Genomic DNA, 19,384 nt, shown 5'->3' with positions numbered 1-19,384 from the left:
AGAATCCGTACATGGTGTTTGGTATCTGGTCTGTGTGGTCCTTGGGCTGTTGAAGCCTCACGAGTATGACGCGCTCTAAAATTTTGCCCACACACGAAGTGAGATATATCGGCCTCAGGTTGTTGATGTGAGGAGATTTGTCCTGTTTAGGCATCATCTGGACTTCCGTGGTTTTCCATGCGACAGGGAGTTTGCCAGAGCGCCAATAGGAGATAAATAATCTGTGAGGCTTTGCATGGCTCTGTCGTCGAGGTTTGCCAGGATTTTGCACGTGATTTTATCTTGCCCAGGTGTGCTGGCTCACTTGCTTTCGGCGATGGCTGCTGGATCGTCGTGTAGGTATATGTCCCAGTCGAGCAAGGAATTGGGGATACCAGTGTATGGTGAAGATGGGGATCCTTTCCGGTCCTTCAGGTATTTGGTTGTAAGATCTCGAATCAGGTCTTCCATTGTGCCCGTGTAGGAATGAAGAGTTTTAGTTGCGGTCCGGCTGCTTTCGCCGTTGCTTTTGAGCGCCGTTGCTTTTGAGCAACCGCGATGTCTTCGGGGTGGCTATTGTTCCCCGATGACCGTCCCACATTGACAACCAGCTTTCTTTCCATAGCGAATTTGCGTATTCTGCCGCTTCCTTGTTAAGTTGTGCTATACCCAGCTTGAGTTTTCTGTTTTGTCGCTGCTTTTCCCACCTCCGCGTAAGGCTGCGTCGTGCTTCTCGAATATGAAACAATTTGGCGTCGATGGACGGGATTTCGTAAGATGTGGTTATTGTTTTTGTGGCGGTCTTCATGTCTTGAATGAGTTCATCGGCTCACTGGTTATAACAGAGGTACGGCGGCAGAATATCGCGCTACCTCCGGATTTAGCGGAATCTGTCCCAATCAGTGATAAGTGTCCAACCACAATGGCCATTGTAGTTCATACCCTTAACCTGTATTTGGATAATGCAATGCTCTGGCCCTAAATATTCTGTTGTGTTGATCCAGGTGGCTTCCTGGATGATGTGAGTGACTTACAGGTCAGGGCATGTGTCCCTCGTCACACTGTTTCTAGCCCTTGTGGGTGTATTGAGGTCGTTGATAACTGTAAGGTCTTCTTGATCTATCTCCAAACTTCTGCAAACTTCTCTTATTGCTGTAGCAATAGCCCCACAGCTGATGAGCAGCGTTCAAGTCACCTAGTATGAGAACTGGGGAACCACCAGCAATTTGAAGCGCGGTTTTGATGGTGTCTTCAATTTCCCAGTGCTTTTTCGCTGGCCAGCAGTACATGTTGAATATAAACAGGCTGTTCTTCTTCTGCGAGGAATTTGGGATAAGCTGAGTGAGCGTGTGGTGACACTTTTTGTGGGAGAAGGTGCTGCGTGGACGCTATGGATTTACGAATATAAAGTTGCTGTAGATTTTCCTGTCGGATCAATATGTCATACATGTCCCGGTAATTTAGTTGGGACATTGTATTCTTGAAAGACAGCACATCCGGGGGTAAGGTCCAAGTTGATAGGTATTGCTGGAGCATCGAAGCCTTGTTTTTGAACGGAATACAGTTCCATTGCAGGACTCCAGTATCAAACTGCTGATTACATTGTGGGTCCATCGCTAAGAGAAGTAGGGTCTTGGATTTCAACTGTCGACGACCGGGAGTATGATGATTAGCTCTTTCGGAGAGAGCTGCTTCCTATGTTCTCTACACGGGCCTGAAATTTTTTTGAGCGTTTATTTTGCCACAGGGCAAACATAAGGGGTATCAGCTGATGATGAGGACAGTTTGTTAGATGAATATGAGAATGTTCGCTTCGCTTATAAAGTCTAGGATGGAACGATGATGGCGCCCATTTATCTATGTGTTGTATGCGGATGCGTCGTGTACGCGGAGGCCCGTCGCCGCAAGATGTCGCAGTCTCGTAGGACGCAAAGCGAGGCAAGACCACAGCAAGTGGTGTATGTCGGCTATTGCATCGCTGCGGTGGCAAACTGTGCAACCGGGGTCTGCAAAACAACCTTTGAAGTTAGGCCATTGGCGGGTCACGGTGGGAGTTAAGGCCACCCTCACCCGGATCCTCCTAAGCGCAACCTCTTCAGCACGGGTGAGACACGGGGGGAGGGTGGCAGCACACGGTGGAATTAAAACACGTGTGCGGCGCCGGAGGTGTTCCTTTCGAGTCAGCAGGAGAGTCGCAAGATCCAGCTCTAACCGGGAAGTCGGAGATGGAATGGAGACTGCTAGCCGGGCTGCAGCGTCTGCCTTGCAGTGGACCATGAGTAGGTCATGCGGGACGCATTCAATCAGTATCTTGTGAACAATTCGTGCCGCAAGGTGGTGAATACACTGAGCCAGCATAGGGCTACGGCTCATTAACTGTAGTAAGCGGGCTGCTTAAAGGGCACCGGTGCGAATTACGATGCAAGCCCCTGGCCGCAAACTGAGTCCGGTTAGAGCCAGGAGAACCTCTCTAATGGCTACAAGTTCCGCACAGAATGATGCTGCAGGTTCCCGGACTTTAAATCTGGATGTCGTACTGACGACTGGGTGGCTAGCGCAATGAATGGCAGTGGCAATCACAGTGTCATCATTACTGGCATCTGTATATAATATGGTGGAGCCGAGTGGATGGTGGCTATCCATGTCGGTGATGCGTTGTTGAAGGGCAGTCGCCGAATTGTTCGACTGTGGGCGACAAAGGTCAGTTGGCTTGTTGCCGCTCAATTGCACGAACTACCACGGGGGAAGCACTCACTGTGGTAGTGCTGGCAGGGTATGCGAGACGGCGTAAGCTATTATTACTTGCGCAGAATCACACAATGAAGCCTTCAGTTCTCGAGCTTCGCGACGTTCATGAACACGTTCATCCAACGTGTTCATTGATTGATTGATTGTAGGGTTTAACGCGCCGACGCAACGCAGGCGATGAGGCACGCCGTAGTGGAGGGCTCCGGATTAATTTTGACCACCTGGGGATCTTTATCGTGCGCCGAAATCTCGTACACACGGGCGTTTTTGCTTTTCGCCTCCATCAGAAAAGCGGCCGCCGCGGCCGGGAATCGAACCCGCGACCTCGTGCTCAGCAGCGCAACACCTTAGCCACTGAGCCACCGCGGCGGGTATCCAACGTGTTCAATTGGGCATGTTCCTGGAGAGCAACTATAGGGGTGATGCGTGGCAGCGCAGTAATTGCTCTCATTGCCTCTCCGTTAATTGCTTCCAGTCGATCCTACTGCGCTGCCGTCAAATGCTTGAACTGAGCAGAGTAGCCCAAGCGCGGTTGTAATACTGATCTCACTATTTGTCGCACCACGTGTGAGCTGTCTCCATCATTTGGGAGCGATACGGCGTATTAGTGCTTGCTAGCGTTTGAGCAGCTTGGCCTGAGCTAGCCAAGCTGGCGCCGTTCCTGAATGGTGTATCAACCCTAGGACTTTGACTGTTGGGTTTTCATGCAGTGGTTGCCCAGCCAGTTGAAGACGGATAAGACAAGCAGCAAGCCTTCGGCGGCCCCAGTGGTTTGCAACAGATGTGTATGTTGTTTTGCTTGGTGAAAGCTGAAGGCACCCCGAAGAGGCAAAAGCTGCGGTCCCATCTGAGACTGATTGCAGGCAACTCGCTTGAGTTTCCAGATCATGGTGAGCGCTCCACACGGTGATGTCATCGGTGTAAATGAGAAATTTAACATCCGGTACATCGTGAAGGCGCCATGCCAGTGGAATGAACTCCGTATTAAACAAGGTCGGAGCCAATATCGATCCTTGGGACACACCACGTACAGGTACAAAGACCCAAGAGCTTCTCCGTGAAGGTGTATGGCAAATGTCCTGTCTTGAAGAAATGAATGGACGAACTGCCGCACCCGCATGGGAAGGTGGAGCATATCAATTGAGTCCAGTACAGCAGCATGACTGATGTTGTCATAGGCTTTTTGGATGTCCATTGTCAGGATGGTTGGTGCGCCAGGCTGGTTGAGCAGCCCGAAGGACGTGCCCGCAAACACGTCCCGCACACGCCTGCCACGGGGACTTGATACGGGGTAACCCCACTCGGAATGAGGCGCATTAAAGTCCCCACCCACCAAAATCCGGCCCAATGGGTAGTGCTGCCGGATAGCCAATAGCCAGCCTAAATTGATGTGTGAGGGAAAGCCCCATGCTGGCCGCACGTAGCAAGAAGCGACAATCACTGTTGCCCTTGTAATTTGGACTGCGACTTCCACTACCTCCTGATACGAGTTGCACCACGGTTCCAAGGAGAGTTGAATTTCCGGGTAACATGCCGGAACATACACGGCCGCCTTGCCTGTAGGCGCCGCTGCGTGCACACGGTGATCGACCATAGATGGGGTACATGGCCACTGAAACCCCAAAAAGCAGGTAGAGCGTTTATTTCTTAAAGAAGCAGAGCCCAGACGTGTTGCTGGTTGTTGAGGATACGAGTCTTTAGCTCACCAATCTTTGATGACAGGCCCTGCAGTTCCACTGTAAGACGACGGATACAGGTGGAGTCGCCATGGTGATTAGGAGTCGAAGCGCTCCAGGAGAACTTATGTCAGGTGGGATAGCTGGTCAACCATAAAACGCAAGATTGACGAGGTCGAATTGTCGGGAATCGCGGACGACTTTCGGGGTCCGAAATATGGCGGCGGATGGCGCATCGTACATGGGGGTGTTGCGGACAGGTCTGTGCATTGGTCTGTTCGTTTGCGGAGTAAAAGTAACTCTCGGTGCCGCCGGAGTTTAGTGACCTCTTATAAGAGGTTAGCGATTTCATTGTCAATAGCAGCCGTGGTGACATCATCCGGCTCTGGTATAGGTGTAGGCTGCTGGGAATTCTTTTGGCGGCGGCCACCTCCTCGCCGCACAGCGTCGCTGTACAGTAGTGGTTCTGAGGTACAGAACGCAAATTTAGGGAGGTCAGGCCAGTATTCTTAGTCCCACTGGAGGGCCGAAAACCGGCTGGTTGTTGGTACGGCAAATGTGTTTGCGTTCACTTCTTTGAGCTTGTAGTTTTGACGACGACGTAATGTCTCGGTTGCCTTTCGCTTGGTCGGGCACGTAGGCGATGTCATGTGGTGATCATTACTTTTGCAGAGATCACGCTGGTAAGACACTTGGCTCTCAGGCATTTCTTCATCCTGGCATGAGGAAGAGCAGGACTTGCGCATATGACCAGGTCGAAAGCACTTGTAGCAGTACAAAACACAGGCTTGGAGGGTTGAGGTCGCAAAATGCAACCGTAGTAGTACAAGCAGGCTGGGGGTGTAGGAGGTCCTTGCCGCGTTACGAGGCAGGAGCCCTTTTTTTCCATGTAGCGTGCTGCTATGATGCGGTGCGTAGGGTAGTAAAGCTCACTCTGGAGCACCGCCTGATCTTCGTTGCAGTCGACACCGTACACAACGTAGCGTTACAAGTCAGACCCTTGAACTAGGTACACCTGCACGGGGACCACGTCTTGAGGTATGATCGTTATGCACTTCAGAATTTGCAGGCGACCCACTGCAGCCAATGTCGGGAACCACACAGCAATGGTGTGTGACTTCGGCCGAGCAGCGAAGCCGCGAAAGTATTTGGTGCCGATGCAGGAACCAAAGTCGCTTGTAGAATTCGGTTTGGAATGGTTACAAGGCTTTTTGGTGTCAAAGCCTTAATCGTGGCCTTTTACTGGACTGATCCAGGTGTACAATCGACTGGGTGGTCCATGGTCAGGCACGAACGCTTCTCTTGGAAACCATGAGGGGGTAATGTCTTTTCCGAATCTCGTTTTGGCTGCTTATAGCCGACGCGGCTGTTTGAAGACAGGTCTTGTGTCTTGTTAACTGACGTAGTCGGCTTGTTCACCTGAACCTGCGATACGGTTTGGGTTTCATCGCGAAGGGTGGGTTGTGATTTATTGGCACGGACGGATCGGAAACCGAGTCACTCACCGACTGGTGTGCTTCGGATGTTGGTGCCGTGCCGACAGCATCGCAGCTTTGTCCGGGTGCAGCCGTAGCATCCGTAGCTGGTTGGGTCACCGTCGTAAGAGCTCCCAGCGGAGGCGGAGACGGCCCCGCCGAATCCCCGCCGGGTAAGCTAGCCCTAACCACTGCCCAATGATCATGGGCTTCCGTGACGCCAAGGAAATCGACAGATGACAGGGATACTGGCAGCGGGCATGTGTCCGTTACCTGTTCTGACGATGTACACGCGATTTTCTTGGCGTAGGGGAGATATTTCCGTGGGGTGCGAGATTTTCCTGCAGAGCGATATGAAACCGCTTCGGATGCCTTCTTCTTCTTCGTCTTACATCGGGCCTGAAGTTGTTCTATTTGAGCCGTTTGTTGGTCTATACGGTCTGATTGTACGTCAATCGGCGCTCCTTGTTGTGTGGGGAGTTCTTTTAGTTGAGCGATCTGCGGACATTCTTATGCGAGTTGTGCACTACTTTGGTTCTGCAGAGTTGTAACAGATGCTACGTAGTTGGGTCAGGCTCCTTGATCTGTCGGGTTGAGCTGGGATTTCCATTCGTCTCAACAAGAGCTGGCTATGCCTTCCCTTGTATTTCTGGCATTGTCGCCGTGCTTGGCCAAGCACTGGCCTCCTGAACAAGAGGAGGGGAATTGATCGTTAGGGCTTTGGGCGAAGTGTCCATAGCAGAGTTACTTTATTCCAGACGCTTCTCCGGCCGTTCGCGTTTCATGGGATTGAATTTTTCACATTTCCTGCGAAGCTCGGCTAGCTCGACACACATCTGATCAACGTCTCTCTCGAAGCGCTCACAATTTTGGCATAACGCCTGCTTAATAGGTATAATCATCATCATCACCAGCCTGTCTACGCCCACTACAGGACAAAGGCCTCTCCCATTATTCTCCAATTACCTCGGTCCTGTGCCAACTGTGACCCATTTATCCCCGCAAACTTCTTGATCTCATCTCCCATCTAACTTTCTGCCGCCCCCTGCAACGCTTGCCTTCTCTAGGGATCCACTCTGTTACCCTTAATGACCAGCGGTTGTCTTGCCTTCGCATTACATGCCCTGCCCATGTCCATTTCTTCTTAATTTCAACTAATATGTCTTTAACACCAGTTTGCTCCCTGACCCACTCCGCTCTCTTCTTGTCCCTTAGTGTTACACCTATCATTTCCCGCTCCATTGCCCGCTGAGTCGTTCTCAATTCAAGTTGAACCCTCTTAGTGAGCCTCCAAGTTTCTGCCCCGTAGGTGAGTACCGGTAAGATGCAGTTGTCATACACTTTCTTCTTCAGCGACAATGGTAGGCTGCTATTCATTATCTGAGAATGTCTGCCATATGCACCCCACCCCATTCTGATCCTTCTAATTATCTCTGCCTCATGGTTGGGATCTGGGGTCACAACTTGGCCTAAGTGGATATATTCGTTTACCACTTCCACTGCCTCGCCACCTATCTCAAACTGCTGTGCTGTACCGAGGTTATTGATCATTACTTTAATTTTCTATATATTAATTTTCAGGCCCACGGTTCTACTCTGTTCGCCCAGTGCGCAAAGCATGCTTTGCAATTCGTCCCCCGAGTTACTTAGCAAGGCAACGTCATCAGCAAATCTGAGGTTACTGAGGTATTCTCCATTAACCCTTACTCCCACCTGTTCCCAATCCAACGTTCTGAATACCTCTTGTAAGCATGCTGTGAATAACATTGGAGAGATTGCGTCTCCTTGTCTGACACCCTTCCTTATAGGTATTTTACTGCTCTCCCTATGGAGGATGATGGTAGCTGTAGAACCATTGTAGATATCCTATAGTATTCTTACATAATGCTCATCTACCCCCTGGTTCCGTAATGCCTGAATGACTGCTAGGGTTTCGACCGAGTCAAATGCTTTCTCATAATCTATGAAGGCTATATATAGGGGTTCAGTATACTCAGTGCACTTCTCTATCACCTGATTGATCGTGTGAATATGGTCCATTGTTGAATAACCTTTACGTAACCCTGCTTGTTCTTTAGGTTGACTGAAATCTAAGGTTGCAGAGATTCGGTTAGCGATTACCTTGGTAAATACCTTGTAGACGACTGACAGCAAGCTGATCGGCCTGTAATTTTTCAAGTCCTTCATGTCGCCTTTCTTATGGATTAGGACAAATTTCGCGTTCTTCCAAGATTCCGGTACCATTGCGGTCATTAGGCATTGCGTATACAGGTTTGCCAGTTTTTCAAGTACAATTTCTCCCCCATCCTTCAAGAGGTCTGCTGTTATCTGATCCTCACCAGGTGCTTTGCCCCCTTTCATTTCTTTCAAAGCCTTCCTTACTTCTTCGGTCGTTACTGGTAGGATGTCTATCTCCTCTGAACTACTGTCTCGTTCGGAATTATCCTGTATGTCCCAGATCCCTATAGAACTCCTCGGTCACTGTGACTATTTTGTCCCTATTCGTGATGACATTGCCTTGCTTATCCTTAAGTGCATACATCTGATTTTTCCCCACGCCAAGACGTCTCTTCACTGCTTTCAGGCTACCTCCGTTTTTACAGCGTATTCGATCCTATCCATATTATACTTCCGTATGTCAGCTGTCTTGCGCTTATTGATTAACTTCGAGAGCTCGGCTAGTTCTATTCTGTCAGCTGCGGTGGAGATTCTCATGGTTTGCCGTTTCCTGATTAGATCTTTCGTCTCCTGTAAAAGTTTACCAGTATCCTGTCTAGCCATAGTGCCCCCGACTTCTACTGCACATTCCGTGATAATGCGTGTAAGGTTGTCGCTGGCTTCCTGTGTCGTAAGCTCGGCTTCCTCGTTAAGAGCGGAATATCGGCTCTGCAGCGCGATCCTGAATTCTTCTACTTTACGTCTTACTGTTAGCTCATTTATGGGTTTCTTTCGTACTAGCTTGTTGCGGTCCCTCCTCAAATCTAGCCTAATTCGAGATCTTACCATACGTTGGTCACTGCACCTTGCCCCTCCGAGCACTTCTACATCCTGCACGACACCAGGGTTATCGCATAATATGAAGTCTATTTCATTTTTGTGCTCCCCATTCGGGCTCCTCCAGGTCCACTTGCGACTCTCCCGTTTACAGAAGAATGTATTCATTATGCGGAGGTTATTCCGTTCTGCAAACTCAACTAGTAGGTCCCCCCTGCTATTTCTACAGCCCAGACCATAGTTCCCAACTGCCTTGTCTCCAGTCTGATTCTTGCCTATTTTAGCATTGAAGCCCCCATAACTACGGTATACTGTGTTTTTACTTTAGCCATTGCCGATTCAACATCTTCATAGAGGTGCTCCACTGCTTGGTCGTCGTGGCTGGATGTGGGCGCGTAGCCCTGCACCACCTTGAGCTTGTACCTCTTATTGAGCCTAATTATAAGACATGCTGCCCTTTCGTTAATGCTATAGTATTCGTCTATGTTGCCAGCTATGCTTTTATTGACTAGAAATCCCACTCCCAGTTCTCTTCTGTCCTCTAGACCACGGTTACATACGAGTCCATTGTTCAGCACCGTAAAGGTTTCGCCTGCCCTCCTAACCTCGCTAAGCGCTATTACATCCCATTTAATGCCCTCTAATTCCTCGAACAACACCTCGAGACTTGCTTCGCTAGATAAGGTTAGCGCGTTAAACGTTGCCAGGTTCAGATTCCATTGGCGGCCTGTCCGGATGCAGGGATTCTTAGCACCCTCTGCTGCGTCACAGGTCTGACCGCCACCGTGGTCACTTGCTTCGCGGCCGCTGGGGACTAAGGGCGGAGGGTTAATTGGCGTATTCATGGGAGGTTGTGGCCGTTACTACACCAGGGTGGCCAATCCTGCTCTGGTGAGGGAGTGCATTACCGGAAATGGTCGCCGGGGTCAGGTCGCACCCCAAGCCCCTTTGTGCAATTCCATCAATACGCGGATTTTTTTTTATTCCGGTGGGATATGTCCGGCACCGGGATTCGAACCACGGTCCTTCTACACGCGAGGCGGGTGTTCTACCTCTACGCCATCACTGCATCCTTAATAGGTATGCGCTGGGTTATCTTACAGGGAGAACGGTGCAAGCAGTGAGAGAAGAGATGTTAGCCCAGCTCACCTGCCTACTGGTGCTGCCACCCCTTGAAGAACGGCTGCTGTATCTTGACTGGGACCGGGAACTCGATCGAGAGTTCCTTCGCAATCAGGAGGAGGAGCCCCGGCGGACAGTGGTGTTCCCGATTCTCCGTCGACGGCGACCATGTGTTGTTGCAGGCTGCTGTTGGTCCCCCGGAGCCTGGGGCCTTCGCTCCGGCTCCTTTTGTCGCTTGACGCACGGTCATCCGAATCGCTGCTGGCAGACCATTGATAGCGTGAGATGCTCCCCCTTGCACAGGAAACAGCAGGACTTGCGCACCTGGCCAGGTTTCACAGGTGGGGCACGCCCGCAAGTTGTGGCATGGACAGGCCGTGGATCGATGGCCCATTAAATAGCAGATGGTACATCAGGAACCATCTTCCTAGACAAGTAGCAATGGTGTTCAGCTACGAGGTGGTATACGTAAAACGGCACCTTTTTCCCAAGGTTTATTACGATTACTGTAGTTGAATTTCTGAGCCTTCTACAGGCGATGAACTCAAATCCGGGAACGAAGATGTTCTAGAGAATTTCTTGGCTTGAGTAGTGCAGGGGGATGCGTGGATGACCCCCTTGACTGAATCGTCTGGGACGAGACCGTAAAGTTGGACTGGGTAGATGGTCCCTCCAAACGTAACTTGTTTGAGGTCGTGGAGCGCTTTTGCTGCGTAGCGGTGGGATGTGCTCATATTTTGGACACCGTCGATGCTAAGAAGGAACTCTGCCTTGCGCCACGTGAGCTTCGTTGCCCGGAGTGGGACTTCCGAGAGCTCCGTTCGACTAACTTTGGCGGGATTAAGACCTCCCTGGGGTCTCATAACGAGCTTGCAGTCGTTTGAAGGGAGGGGATATGGCTTTGGCTTGCCGGTGGGTTGAGCGGTAGGCTTCAGTGCCGGCTCAGTCGGGGTTACGTTTCGCTGCTGAGTGGTTTTCTTCATGCGGTGTCGCTGGGCTCGACTCATGACGTCGATCCATTTCAAGCTTGCATCACCCGCAGATGAGCATTCCGGTATGTAATCCCTTTCATCGGATGTCTGGTAGGCCGTGATGTTCTCGGCATCGCTTGGGTTTTCGTGCAGGTGGCTTGGCGGAAGGGGGGAGCACGCTATGGCACTCGGCACTGTGCGCACTGTTCGCTACGCCTACCCCAATGGAAGTAGGCCTAGCTCGCCGATGAGGAAATTTGGCCGTGAATTAGTTGAATATTCACTTACGGCCAAGCAGTTAGTATGTTTGCTCGCACGGTAACTTCACGACACGATGGGTTGGTTGCAAACGTCCATACGTTGGGAATTTCGCGTCTCTAAATGGAATTCTGCAGATCCCATGCCAGGCACGGAATCACTGTTCCAAAAGAGCGCAAAGGAATGATCGAGTGCTTCTACCGACCGCTCAAAGCAGCCATGACGTTGCCCCCTAGCTAAACCTGGTACGAGGCCCTCCCGGCCGTGCTCTCGGTCTGTGCACCACCTCCAAACTTAAATTCCGGCCATGTATGCAGAGCTCGCCTACGGCGTACCGCTTCGGCTACCCTGGACATTTCTTTCCAGCCCAACATCTGACATCACCAGCTCGGACCCGATCGACCTTGTCGTCGGCTTCGGTGCACTGCGCCCATCGCCGGCAGCCCATCATGCCTACTCCTTCCGTTTTAAGTACTCGGCAGCATGCACACATGCCTTTCTCTGCGACGAAATTGTACCTGTGCCTTTATAACCACGTCCCCCGGGCCATACCAAGTCATTCGTCGCGACGACAAAACCTTCACCCGGCAAATCAATGAGAACGACGTCCGCGTCTCCATCGACTGACTGAAGCCGTCATGCTCCCTCTCCCAATACACGCCAAACCCCTGCGTGACTCAGTAATCTGTCCACAACAACTTTCGCCCTTCAGCCTGCGCCCTACATAACCCGATCTGGACGCCTGGTTCGGTTTACGAATTGTCGTCAGCCCTGAGTGCTTCCCTCAGCGGGGGACACGGGGGTGGTGACCGACGCACGTGATTTCTGAAAGGGAGTGCCGGCGACGAGGATGGTGAATGAGATGCCCGTCCGATCCCTTAATTGTATATCTAGAGGCAGCGGAGTGTGAGAAAGATCACCTTGATCACTAGTAAGTGCGTGAAGCGCGCCTTCCACTATGCGAACGACCCCAGATGCAAAACTGCTAGACACAGTTGCTCTAATGCGGTTTGAGTGGAAGCATCTACGCTTCTTCACAGCTGTAAGACGTGGTAGAAATCTCTTAATTTTGACCGGCCGATTTTCCAGTGTGTCTTCACAGCCATCATTGTCAAATCAGTACGGAACAAGTTTCGAGGAAAGCGCCGCTTTTAACTGCTTCGTTACAGAATCGACAGAAATCGGCCGAGAAAGCTCAGATCATGGCATAAAGTTTTTGCATTATATTGTGGTAACGTAATTAGGCGATGTGTTATGTTCGCTTGAATGACCTTTTAAAAAAGAAGTGTTAGCGCTGAATAGGCGGCACATTAGGCCGGAAATTAGGAACTACGCACTACCTCAATGGCGCTGGTTACGATTAAGTTTGTATCGTCGATTTTCTTCTGTGTAGTCTGTTTTGCGCTAACATTATTTTTTTTCATGATCAGCAATACAACGCGGAAGTCCAGTGGAATAACAAAGTCGTTACCTTACCTGGGTTGGGCGGTGGTAGGCTCGTACAAGCCAGCTGCAAGACAAAAGAATCGTAATTAATAGAAGAAGCGAATTTTATTCAATATATGTACGCATGCAGCACATAATTAGCGGGCTGTTATTTTATTCGTCATGGTTTCGTAAACGAGAATTTCTGCTAAATTGACGTTTGAGAGGCAATAACGAGACAGTAAATGTAGCAAGATTTTCATGCCACCATCCTAATCATGTTCAGTGGAACTGAAACTTTTCTTTAGGCTCGTTACTGACGAAAGAAGAAGGAAAGCCAGCCATACAGATTAGTGAATGGGGTAAAAAGACACGGCAGCACAAGAGTATTGTCGTCATTATGCTGCTAATAATTATGCGTAATATTCAGACTATTGTTGATCTTGCCGGAAGGCTCTAACGGACACATATTAGGACACATAAACATAGCCCTGTCGGCGAAAACCTCGAAATCCAAGTACATGGGGCCACAGCTAAGTGGCTCTTCGAAACTATCAAGCAACAAATCTGGAAACAAATAGCAGGGACCTGTTTAATCGTGTCTAAATGCAGCATTTATAATTAATATATTATTAAGTTGGCGATCTCTAGTTGAATATGAACCTTTCTTTGAACCTCCAATTGTCATCATTATGCACAATCGCATGGACGCCGCTATGCACTGTTATACGTGATTGTGCATAGTGAAATGGTTATAGAAAAATGTGCGGCTCATATTACAGTGCGTCTACCGATGCGAACAATTTGTTTTTGTATGCCTCGTGTAGCACGTCGTAAGTTCCTAAGGTGGCCATAGGGTTTAAGGACGGTGTCTGTAGGATTGTCTATAGCGTTGTGAATCCTCGGATCTGCTTTCACCTTGTTAAGACGAAGAAGCTGTTCCTGGAAACTGAGTGGGATTTACTGTCCTTCCTCCTTTTTTATGTGTCTGTTTCACAGAAGACTTCGTTAAATCGTGAGTGGTGCCCCTTCTGTTTCATTTGTCTGAGTTCATAAAATCGTGGAGCCGTATAGGCACCTGGAGGTAATGCGAATTGGTTCGTTCGGTTTTCGTTCGGCTTTCGATCGGGTTTCGTTAATTCTAGTCTTGACTGATTTGCAGCTTAGTCAAGTCCTTCGTTAGACCGCACCAAGAGTTGGATCTTGATGTTGGAGTTGGACAGACTAACCCGGTTTTTCGTAAGCACTTCGTTAGCAAGACGCGTTCCACCGAAGCCCTTGAGAGTACTGCCGTGTTGTACTTGAGGAAAAGTCGGTTCAGTCCCTCGAAGCTCTCCATCTGCGACAGCGAGTAGTCAACGGGTACCAGCTGGCACCGTAACACCTCATCCTGCGCCTCGGCTGGAAGAGTTCGGTGGGCGGTGGTGCGGGGGGAGCGCGTCTGTGCGCGCATGCGTCGTAGCTACCCGTGCGCTGCGTAGCGCTCAACAGTAACGGCGGCAGGGCGTGTACACGTGATAACGGCGTGGTGGGTGCGTTGAAAGTTCGCGCGCTTGTGTACGGAAGTGTGCGCATGCGCGTCTCTCCCCCGTACTCCTCTCCCTCGAACGCGGGCCGTGTGTATATAAGCGGCGGAGCGAACGTTCGCAATTCAGTCAAGGGCGTCTTTGCTTGGCTTTCGCTTGACTTGACGCTTTGCTTGACAGCATCAAGCAATAAAGCCAGAGTTTGACTTCACACTCGTTGCCTTCGCTTCTCCTTCATTCAATAAGTAAAAATAAAACAGACGAAATAACAATTAAGCATTCCCAAACCATACCCAAGTACGCAACATTCACGCGATACCCCCACCACTCTGCGACGCATTTACTCGAGTTCCCCCCGTAGAAAGATGCGGGCGGGTTTTTATTTTTTTTTCTTGGTAACGAGCTGAATTTTTCGCAATTAACCCTACACTCAGCACAGTTGACGCGACAACCTTGGAAATGAGCAAAATTATATTTCTACCGTGACAATTTTACTAAGCAAACGCACGGAAAATAGCAAAAACGACAGAAACAGCACCGGTGGGTATGCAGAGGTTATCCTTAAGTTTTTCTCATTTACGTATTCAACCATCATCCGCACCCGCAAATACAACGAGTAAATAGTACCCTTGCCTGTCGATGTTTCGGTTAGCACCAAAACACTGGGTCATAGTAACAGAGAGAACAAAGGAAAGGCCCAAAGGAAACAACAGCAGCAACTTCCTGGGATTTCGCGACGTTAAGCCTAACGTTACATTTGGAGCTCTGTTTCAATGCTGCAATGCTCTGCTTCCATTCTCCGCACTGTGACTGGGGATTCCGTCTTGAAATGAGCGTGGTCTAGTCGTCTTAGACCACATCACCCATGCCAGCTTTACACTTTTGAATGGCATTACTAGCCCAACACGCCCGTGTACCCACGTATGGACGCCCCCCTATTCACCTGACTTGTCGTGGTGGCTGGGTGCACAAACGGTATCCTGGCAACGTGAAGCTGACTGTTGGGGCAGCGGCCATCACCCCATTCACCTGGGCCTTATTCCAGAGTCGACGGGTCGTCGCCTTCGTCGCCGTTGCACAGTGGTGAACTGGGACATCTTCCGTTCCACACTGAATGCATCCTTCTCGGCGGCCATCCCGGACCCCATCGCTCTTTTTCGGCGTGTCCTCATGGACCCCTCTCAACATACGTGGGTAGAGGAGTCCAGCCCAAAGCCCGATTTTCGACTCCTGCAGCTATGGGCTCAGCGCAAGCAAGCTGAAGTAATATCCGCGCGGGAACCTTCGTCCATACCAGCCAGGCTTCAGTATCAGCGACGTACCGCTGCTGCCAGACGGCACGCAAAAAGGCTGTCGAGGCAGCGCTGGCTTGACTGGTGCGCCTCTCTAGGCCCACCTTCCTCAACGGTGTCTGTCTGGCGCACCTTTCGCGCCATGTAATCGAGCAGTCGGCCTCTGGATGCAGCTGCCAGCGCTTGTATTGTGTCAAACAAGGATCCGGCATAATTCGCCCCCGACGTTGCTCAGACCTTGTTTCCTGCATTTGCTCTTGTGCCAGTGACCATGCCGTCTCCGTTCCCCCCGCCTAACGATGTTGGATTACGGCCTATTAATGAAGACGTTTTGGGAATTCAGGCACCGTTCACAGTGGCTGAATTCCTGGCCGCGATCGATCACGCTAAACAGCGGACTGTTACGGGTCTTGACGGCATAACTTATGACGTGTACAAGAACATCGACGACCCAGCCCTCGTGCCGCTTTTGGACTCGGTTAATCAGGCGTGGCTCTCCGGTCAATTACCTGACTCTTGGCTTCGGGCGGATATTGTTCCCATTACACAACCCGGGACGCCACCACATGTACTTCAGAACTTGCGCCCCATCGCCCTGACATCGACGCTGTGCAAGTTGTTAGAGCGAATGCTTGCAACAGGGCTTAAGTGGTGGCTTGATACCTTCCAATGGTATCACCCGGCGCAAATTGGATTCAGGCCCTATCTCGGTAGTGAGGATGGGTTGGAATACCTCTCATCTATGGTTTTAGTTGGAGGCCGATTCCGCCGTATGAGATCTGTGCTCGCCATGGACATATGCAAGGCGTATGACAACGTTAGTCACGCTGCCATCCTACAAGTTCTAAATGGCCTTCACCTTCCAGACAAAGTCTGCGATTTCCTCCGATATTTCCTTCAACACGGTTCGTTTTCCATCCGCATCAACGGAGCAAGTTTCGGTCACTTTACACCAGTTCGAGGCATACCACAAAGGTCTGTTTTGTCTCCGCTTCTTCTCAACATCGTCAAGTTGCCGCTAGCTTGGCACCTTGCTTCAATCCGAGATCTATATTTCCTTATGTACGCGGATGACATTACGGTGTGGTCAGTGCATCCAGACCTGTGACGACAAGCCGAGTGCCTCCAGCAAGCACTAACAGACTGCCAGATATAGTGCGAGTATGCGGGCCTCACTCTCTCGCAAGAGAATACTGCTTTACTTCCCGTGGCCAACGCTTGGGTCCGCCGCCTCCTTGCAGTGTCTCCCATTTCACTGCAACTGAATGAGAACGACATACCCCTGGTTTACCGTCTTCGGGTTCTAGGACTAGAAATATCGGCATCAAGGTCAGCAGCTTAGTCACTCCGATCTGCTCAACAGAAAGCCGGGTAGATGCTCCACCTCGTTCGCTGCATCGCTCAGAAGTCTGGCGGGGCCTGCTGGACGATTGCCCGTCGCCTAGGGCGCCCCGTACTACAGCCACGGCTTGTGTACCTGGCCTAGTTCCAGCACATGACGCAAGCGGACTGGGCTTGGCTTGAGGCCAATTCCACCCCTACAAGCTGAAGCCCAGCTATACACGCTAGATGAGATTATTCATCAGCGTCGTTCCGCTCGCCTGCTAAAGCGTGGATATGTACGGGAGGCAGCAGCTCGCGCTGCATATATGGGCCAGGTTCCTGATACGATGCCAGCGTTTTCTGCGGCTAGTCTGCCCTGGCTCTACCATCAGGTGACGGGCAACAAGCCTCTGGCAAGGCTACATGTCCGAACCTCTGGCCTTCATGAACCTCGGGTTGCAGCCCTCCTTCATGTCGGTCACTGGGTGCCTGCGACGCGGCCACGAGTCATGCAGGCTTTCGTGGACACCTGGGCACGCGACTCCCTCGTAACCACAGCCTTGGCTTGTCTCTCTCACCCAACCTTAAACCAGTGCTGCGCCTACGAGACCCTCCGCCCTCTCCCAAGCCTGTTGGCAGGACTTACTGCTATTAGGGATGGTCTCCAAGCGCTTGCATTATAGTGAACTAGAAGTTCACTGTACTTGCATCGACAGTAACTACCGGCATGAAACTGGAAATTTACACGGACTCAACAACAGCGATACGTGATCTTCGTCGTGTTGCGCGAAGCACCAGCATTTCGGCACGTATTCACGCGACCTGGACACATACCCATGTCCTGTGCGTGTTTTGTGGGTTCGCCGGGACATGCTTCCTGTCCACATAGCGGCGGATCGTGCCTGTCACCGTATAGACCTTCCACGGCCGCTACCACTATTCCGGTGTCCACACTAGAAGAACTGCTTGTTTGAAAAAGAGAACCTCCGCCGCGCCACGCGTGCTTTACTTCCACCGCGTGGAACTGACCTCCCCAGTGGGCTCGCTCGCGGGGAGGAGGTCCTGCTGCGGACGCTTCGAGTTGGAGTGGCCTTATCCCCAGCAGTGACCCACGCTTGGCCTGCCCGCTATCACGCACCGTTTGCGGAGACCTGTCCCTTTTGTACGGTCGCTGCGTCCGAAGCCGACACGAGCCACCTTTTATGGACCTGCCCTGCCCTTCATACGTCTTGCCCGCAACAAATCCGGGGCACAGGGCTCCATCCTGGGAGACCCCCTGATCTACAGCGGTGGATATGGGGCCCTCAGTACCGGTCTCTGCTGACGTTTCTGCGTGAAACCAATGTGATGTTACATATATAACTGTTGTGCCGTAATGCAAACTCTCGCAAAAAAAAAATTGGTACCTCCCTTCGCCTGCAATGAGTCGGCTGTTGCTTGGTAGGTTAATAGGCTTAACAGATATGTACTAAATATTAGGCCTAAACAGACGTTTAAAAAGGTCTACTGGCCAAGAATCTTAGTCACGGTAACTCCGTGGGCGACGAATTAAGACAAACCGCGGACGAACCTGGCGCCTCCGTGCCAGCATGTTACCTGGACATGGGCCAATTTTGCACTGGTTGTGTCCTACTTAAGTCGATAAAGCAACAGATGTACACTTTCAGTACCATATTCGGGCGAAATGCACTATGAATAAAAATGAGAACCCTTGCCTTGATCTCCAGAAGATTTTGCAAGCTGCCGTGCTTCGTCCCCGACTTCGTGCCGACATGGTGCGCCCCTTTCAACAGGCTGTTTGTGGTAACCTCGGATATTTCGAAGAGCCGCTTCGTGCGCCTGAACTGCTTCTTCCTGAATTTTTTTAATACTCTCCAATGTGTCGTGGAAGTTACCGACTCGCTGGCCATGCTCCTCCAAAATACGCAAGGTTTCCTGATACACTCCTTGCCTCTTAACGTGGTCTTCATCCAACTTCGTGCTCCTGGGATGGGCAAAACGACGTATGCGACAGAGATTAGGATAGATATAAAAATGCAGTGTCCTTTAAGGCAATACCCGGATGCGTGATTCCAAACGCTTCGCTGCACAGTGCACCCACGTGACAAGTGTGATGTAACTGCGCAAGCTATTCTTTTGAGCGCTTGCTAAAGGGAACCCGCCGTTCTGGCTCTGTAGCCTTGACGTAGAGCACTGAGTATTGGCGCTGGCGGCTTTGGTTCGAGCCCCAGTAAGTCGATCTGTTTCTTTTTTTTTCCATTGCCTATTTTATTTCTACATTTCGTTTTTTTCTTCTAAACTGAAATATACGGGTCGTTTTTGTAAATACTGGTGATTTGGCATGTTTTAGGTCGCTTTAGGCTTGGGGCGCAGCCAATAACCACGTTGAAATACGGTTCGCCATCGCACGAACAGACATGTGACGTGGGTGCTCTGTGCAGCGAAGCGTTTGGAAATACGCTACCCGGATTCTCTGCCGATATGTACAGGCACAGTTCAATGTCAGGTAGTAGAACATTAAACACTCTTGGCCTAAAGGTGTGAGAAATGTTTGTTTAGATATTGTGTACATGAGGGCTGTGAAATATAATCACG

The 19,384-nt window shown here is 50.7% G+C and overlaps 1 protein-coding gene across 1 annotated transcript in view; it reads right to left on the bottom strand.

Moving 5' to 3' along the window:
* LOC144149026 (uncharacterized) overlaps positions 1–19,384 on the bottom strand; it is an 86,400-nt gene that overhangs the window by 36,735 nt on the left and 30,281 nt on the right. The window contains exons 5-6 of the mRNA XM_077680570.1: positions 18,505–18,773; positions 12,700–12,733 (exon numbers count right to left, since the gene is read on the bottom strand). Coding sequence (XP_077536696.1) covers positions 12,700–12,733; positions 18,505–18,773 — 303 coding nt within the window. The remainder of the gene's footprint in view (positions 1–12,699; positions 12,734–18,504; positions 18,774–19,384) is intronic.

This window comes from Haemaphysalis longicornis, unplaced genomic scaffold (assembly GCF_048455015.1).
Source record: "Haemaphysalis longicornis isolate Haplotype H1 unplaced genomic scaffold, Haemaphysalis longicornis Haplotype H1 scaffold_8, whole genome shotgun sequence".
NCBI lineage: Eukaryota > Metazoa > Arthropoda > Arachnida > Ixodida > Ixodidae > Haemaphysalis > Haemaphysalis longicornis.
This window is presented reverse-complemented; position numbering and strand designations above follow the sequence as displayed.